At 37.7% G+C, this 7,176-nt stretch overlaps 1 protein-coding gene across 1 annotated transcript; it reads left to right on the top strand.

Moving 5' to 3' along the window:
- The first annotated feature begins 779 nt into the window (after nucleotides 1–779).
- On the top strand, nucleotides 780–1,433 carry LOC141607552 (uncharacterized). The gene has a single exon (XM_074426906.1). The coding sequence runs from the start codon at nucleotides 780–782 to the stop codon at nucleotides 1,431–1,433; it is 654 nt and encodes a 217-aa protein (XP_074283007.1).
- Nucleotides 1,434–7,176: the final 5,743 nt, after the last annotated feature.

The following is a 7,176-nucleotide window of genomic DNA, read 5'->3' as shown; positions in this document are numbered from 1 at the left end:
GGACCCTCTTTCTCCTCTTTTGTTCACATTGTGTATGGAATATTTATCTAGGATTTTAGCTACTATAGCTCATCAAGATTCTTTCAAGTATCACCCTCTTTGCAGGCCCTTGCACCTGAACCATTTATTATTTGCTGATGACCTGCTTATGTTATGTAAAGGGGATGCATCATCTATTATGTGGCTTTTGAGAGGCTTTGCTACTTTTTCTGCTGCTTCTGGCTTGGAGTTAAACAAAGAGAAAACTAATATCTATTTTAATGGAATGGCTGCTGGTATTGTGACTGACAGCCTTCAGGTCTCAGGATTCAAAAAGGGTAATTTGCCTTTTAAGTATCTTGGGATTCCTATTTCCTCTAAGAAATTAACTAAGAATGGTGTCTTGAAGCTGATGGACAGGATTGTAGCTCGCATTAGAGGGTTGGGGACTAGGAAGTTGTCATATGCTGGTAGGCTTGTTTTGGTGAATTCTGTCCTATCTACAATGCACTCTTACTGGTCCTCTATTTTCCTCATTCCTAATGGCATCATGAGGAGGATTGAAGCTTATTGTAGGAATTATCTTTGGGGTGGAGCAGCTGATTACAAAAAAGTTCCTAATGTTAGTTGGGGGATCTGCTGTCTACCAAAAGAGCAAGGGGGATTGGGCATTAAACAGGCTAAAAATTGGAACAAGGCACAATTGGGAAAGTATGCGTGATGGTTGGCATCAAAAAAAGACCATCTATGGGTTCGCTGGATCAATCACGTTTATATGAAAGGGGTAGATTGGACTGATTATGTTTCTCCCCCTGACTGCAGTTGGTCATGGAGGAAAATTAGTCACACTCTCTACTTTCAAACAAGCTTATACTAACAATAGATGGTTGAATAATGATGCTGAGTATACTGTTGCTGCTGGATATAATTGGTTAAGACAAACTGCTCCCAAAGTAGTTTGGAGGTATGTGTGCTGGAATAGACTCAATGTTCCTAAGCATTCGTTTATTTTTTGGGCTTGGATGCATCACAAGCTACTCACAAAGGATAGACTGATTGCTATGGGGCTCCAAGTTGATGGCCAATGTGATTTATGTATGGCTGCACCTGAATCGCATGAACATTTGCTCTGTGACTGTGTCTTCAGTAGGAAGTGCCTGAAGATTCTGCATGACATAATCAGTGTGCAGTTCCCTTTAAAGGACCTGGTTGTTTGGTATAAAAATAGAAGAGGAAAATATAAGTTGGTTAGGAACTACATTGGAGCATGTCATGTTGCTCTGATGTATGCTCTGTGGAAAGCCAGAAATGAAGCGCGAATGAATCAGGTGGTTCCCAGGCCTGAAGCTATTATTTCTCAGCTTAGGAGGGATATTAAAGCTAGACTTTTGAGGATGAATGCAAGCACCATGAAGCCGAGTGATTGTCGATGGTTGACGAATTTGGATAATTAATTGTTTCCTCTTATACAGTTTTGCAATAGAAGATAGCTTTGGTTGTAACATTTTTGACACTATGTACTTAATTTTTTTGAGATCAATATACCTTACCTTACACCAAAAAAAAGAAAACTCTCTCTCTCTCTCTCTCTCTCATGTATAATGTATTATTATTATTATTATAATCATTATTATTCCGTCTCAACATAACTCGTATCAATAAAATATTATTATTTTTTAATTATTAAATATGGAGTATTACAATCTTCCCCCCTTAAACTAAACTTTGTCCCCGAAGTTTCACCTCACTCTTCCCTTTCCGACTATTCCCTCAAATCTTATGTGTACTCTCTTCCCAAAGTTCGGCATTCCATTCTCACTACTTCCTCACAACTCTCAATATTTCCCCACATTCCGCACTTCCTTTTTCCTAAACTTCCGAATTGTTACATTCACTCCCCTTAAGAGAGAACTTTATCCCGAAGTTCAACTATCAACCTCAAAATACGGTCTCATACTCTCATTACTAAATTCCACAAATGACCATGTTCCAGGTTCCACACTCTCTCCTACTTATTGCAAATCCATAATAAATCAGATATGGTCCTAATTCCATTGATATAACCCTACTCTACGAGCCTCCCAAACGTCAAGGTATAAGGTCCAGCCCACGGTTCGAAACCCTAATCCCATAATAACACCCAACTCAAATGGTTCTAAGTCTATGCATAAGTCTCGGGGTATTACTCGAATATTACTACACACATAACTATCACGTCTTATCTCATACATGCACCTATATGCAAATCAATCACGAACATGCAGACTCTATGAAACAACTAAATGATGCAACGTCACTCGTCATGTGACTCAGCTATGCTCAATATTCCCATTTTTCGGGTACTATGCCATGCATATACCACGTCAAATCCACCACATGATCACACATGTGTTTTCCAATCATCCATTCCATCTATTACCAATACTTCCGCTCATACGAAAGACCACAATACACATGTACACAAATGACCACTATGTCACACCCACAATTTGTAACCACATTAGTTAACATGTATCACACAAGGTTATTACATTATTTTGTCATCAATCTACCTATATCGTATTAACTATTTTCATCAAATTACCAAAATGCCACACAACATGGTCAACGTAAGCAATTCACAAAATATCACCCATGTAGGGTCAACACGCTCATCTAGATATAAGTCAACCACTCGATACTCGGTCGAATATAGACAAAACAAAGGTCAAGACAATCCACTTGGTCGAGTGAGGTGGGTCACTCGGCCGAGTAGGTGGCACTCGGCCGAGTGAATGGGGCACTCGATCGAGTGTCACACAACAGAATTGAGGTTTGGTGCGAAATCTCTTCCAAGGTCACTTCTTGTAACATGCGAATGTAAATCAACTTCAAGGGTGACTAGTGTACCAACAGATGACCATATTCAAAACAAGCTCTTGGCCTTACTGCCATCCCGACTACACGTAGATAGAGCATCCAAGGCATACTACCAACTTAAACATACTATTTTATCATCAATAGCTACACCGTAGTGCGACACTCTAGTCACATTGGTAAACATAACACATTTCACGATCTTATGGACACGGCGTAATCATTCATCACTCTCAAGGAATAACAACAACATCATCACTTCCTTAAGCACTACAACAGAATCACGATGTACACCATGGGCGTTCCTCAATAACGCTTGGGAGGCAATTTTTACAAACAAAATTTATACTACCACTCTCAGGGTCGGAGTCTAACACAACCACTTTCACATATCATGCCTATGTACTTAGATTAATGGTCACATTATGTATCACAAATGATCAAACTCATCAACCATTAGATTGAATCCTTAAGTATTAAATGCCCCACTCTTACTCTCATGTCCACAAAACCAAACTTCGTAATATCGAATCCACCATTATGCCACCTCACACGGGTTCACTCGAGGCTTACAATAAATTTCTTATTGAATGTCGGGTTACCACTTGCAAAATCTCCAACTCATCTCTTGCTCTAGTACTCTATATCCAGTATTCCAGATTCCTAACTCTTATCACCATTTATTCAACTCACCTTCTTTCCTAAGCCAAATTTCACACCCTCCAACTACTTTTATCATTCATATTATTACTCCTCTTTTAACTCTCTGAGTACCTCAGCTATTCCCTCATTATTCCGCAAGTTCTAACTCAACCATATGCTAACCAAAACATCTGAGTGTTGCTAAAAGGTCACTCTCACATGTTCTCAAATTGCTTTCACTATCTATGAGTCCATACAACCGCTAAGTATCCAATTTTGACTGCACTTCACTACCATCGTATTTGTCTCTCATGATCAATTCACCATACTCAAAGCGTTACATGGGCGAAACACCGTCCTAGTGTTCCCTAATTGTCAAACTTGATGACTATGTCCAAAATCGCTTGTTTTGTCGGAAACATATGCCTAAGGGCTATGGTGAGAAAACATTCTTTTGGGGCTCACACAGAACTCTGTGCCCGGATATCCCGGGTTAACTCAACGGGTAAGGATGATGAGAATCAAAACAAGCCAGAACGGATATGGAAAAGATAGAAAATCAAATAACATAGAGGGGATAAAAAATTAATGGCCAACACCTTAAAATTGCCTTAATAGCACACTTCGGAAAATGATGAACTTTGTAAAATGATGCAATTTCAAAACTCAACTCCAATGCAATTTTACTCAAACTTGACTCAACGCAAAATGCTACATTAAAACTTTTAGCATAAAGGTCATTTGTTTCAAATTTCTCAAAAAATTTTAATACGGAGTAGTCCGTCATAGGATGGTACATGTCACTAAAGGCCAAATTCAAAGTATTACTATTCGATTAGTGCAAAATATGACTTACAAAAATCAAAATCCGGGTAGTCGTATCATTCACTTTTAAAAGAAAAAAAATCTTTAGACGGAAAATTTCTTATATACGATTTCAAAAGACGTTGTAATCGAAGATTAGAATAATAAGGAATAAACGAAGTACGCCACGAACGAAAAATCAAAGCTTATTTATATTTTCACAACATTTTCGGGAAATTTGTCAACCTTTAAGGCGGAAAATTTTTGATTCACACCTTTTTGTTACAGAATTTCAAAAACAATATTATAGTTTTTTAATACTATTAAACAATAATTGGGTTAACATCAAAATAGTTCATATTCCTCACTTGGTTCACAATTTTAGGCTAAAATTTATAACTAAATCGTCATTTCCAAGACAATATACCACACTACTAGGGATAACGGTAGTCTTTGTAAGACGATTAAAACAATGTCCAGTCATGAAAATCAAAGATTAAGGTAAACTTTTAATTTGAAATTTTCGCATACAAGGTAAAATCCGACATTAACAACAAGCGTTAAGCCGTTCTTGTTCAATATGACCCAACAACAAATACGAAAATCCGGTTATCGACTCAAAAGTACAAGTTTCCAAGCTCATCCATGGTAGGGGAAAAAAATTATCGTAAAAATCCGATTTTTTGACCACTCCAACGATATAGAAAATCAATCATTACTATGAAATTGAACAAGTCATGCAACTATTTGACAAAACTTGAATAAACATGTGTATATATAAAACCATTTCAAATTGCAAAATGAAGAAGATGAACTAAACTACACGGTCAAAATTTGAGAAGACAGATAAAGAAAAGTGGAGAAGCAAAGTGTAATTCAAACAACAAATCACAATATGAAAACTTTGAATTATTTTAAGATAAATCGATGCCGAAGTTATGAGGTTCGAGATAGAAATGAAAAGATAAGGTAGAAAAGCAAATTTTACACGAATTTCTCAACTAAACAGGCCCACTCGGCCGAGTACTTAGGGCACTCGGTCGAGTGAAACTCCACTCGGTCTAGTGACAGGTTACTCGATCGAGTGAAAATCTTTCAGAAGTTTTCCAGTTTCTTGAATTTGCCCACTCGGTCGAGTGAACTTTCCACTCGGTCGAGTGACTCATCCACTCGGTCGAGTGACTAGTCAACACGCTCGAGTACTGCTCTACTTGATTGGGTTTGGTCTCACACACACTATCTTTGGCACATTACTCTCATAATCTTAGCTACTCTACCAATAATCATCACCATTCATGATATAACAACGACACTAGCAAGCTCAAATACGCATGCGATATCTACATGCCAAGACTCAGGACTACTGACGTGGGTGATGTCGTCGGGTCTCCCAATCAAACACATTTATAATACTCAACAAACAACTAGTTAGCGGTAAGTCAAGGTCGATCCATGGGACGGTGTGCTTTGGGTTCTAAGTCTATCTATCTCAATTTATGCTAGTGTCACAATTGATTTGGGTTTGTAGTTGTGTTCTAGACTAATAAAAGCAATAAAGTAAAACAAGCAATAAAAGGAAGGATGTAAACAAATGATTAAAAGTGCTAGGATATCATGGGGTCATAGGGGATTCATGGTGTTGATCATACAAACATGTTTACAAAGTTGGAAGCAATTATTGTTGTGAAGGAACCGAGTTGGTTTATGTCTTACAGTTCTTAGGAAGAGGTGGGTCCCGGAGCCGAATCGATTAGATTTTACAACACCTACAAGTAGACTTACTTTCCTCCTAATCAACTTCTATGCATGGTCTAACAAGACTCGAGTTGGTTTATATCTTACACGTCAAGTTGAGTAGATAAGAGATGGTAAAAATGCAAGGATTCATAGGCTTAGCATTTTATCAAACATAACATGTGCATAGAGTTGAGATCACAACAAGCAAGCAATTTAATTATGAAAACATATTAGATTAAGCATGAGTAATCCCATGTTGGTTTCCCCTAATTACCCACTAATCCTAGCCAAGAGACTACTAACTTATTATCATGGTAAACATGTCATTAATGGTGTCAATCATCACAACAAGTGTAAACATGATAAGAGAATGATGAAATAAACAATAAAGAGTAAAGAGTAAAGGAATTATACCAAACTTGAGATGATGTAAATAATAAAGCAAGGAATAAAGGAAGAAAACTTGATTGATTGATGAAGAGTTGTCAATTCTCGAATAATAACCCAATAATCTTCAATTACCCAATAATTATAAACTTGAACAATAATTAAGGAAAGATTAATGTGTAATTTTGTGGAAAGATTGAGATTAATCTATTCTAATCTACTCCTAATCTAATCTAAGAAAGCTTGATTTAATCTAAGGAAACTTGATTGTTTGATTATTACAAATGGGATATTTATAGTGGGGATTAGGTGCACAAATTAGGGTTTGCTAAGGGCTTAAATGACGATTAAGTCCTTGAGGAATCGCCGGTCTTAAGAGAGACTCCGGTCTCCTTTTTGCTAGTCTTTGAAAAATATGCGCATCTCTAGTGGAGCAAGAATAAAACGAAAGTTGCTGTAAGGGAATCCGAGCGGATTGGTCTCAGGACGCTCGGATTGTAGCAGGGGAAGACGAGCGGATTTGGAGCAAGACGAGCGGATTCCTTAGCAGACGAGCGGATTGGGTCTCGGGACGAGCGGATTGACGGACAACTTCTTTGTTTGACCTCGGATTGTAAAACGGACGTCATTTTCTCATCCGGACTCCTATTGGAGTGATTCAAAATTCTAGATCACTTTTTTTTTCGACGCCGTTCCATATAGCATACTTTCAGAGCCAAAGGAGCAACTCTTGATTTGGGTTTCGAGCAATTTCTTCTTGTAATGCCTTCC

The sequence above is a fragment of the Silene latifolia genome, chromosome 10 (genome assembly GCF_048544455.1).
Source record: "Silene latifolia isolate original U9 population chromosome 10, ASM4854445v1, whole genome shotgun sequence".
Taxonomy (NCBI): Eukaryota; Viridiplantae; Streptophyta; class Magnoliopsida; order Caryophyllales; family Caryophyllaceae; genus Silene; species Silene latifolia.
This window is presented reverse-complemented; position numbering and strand designations above follow the sequence as displayed.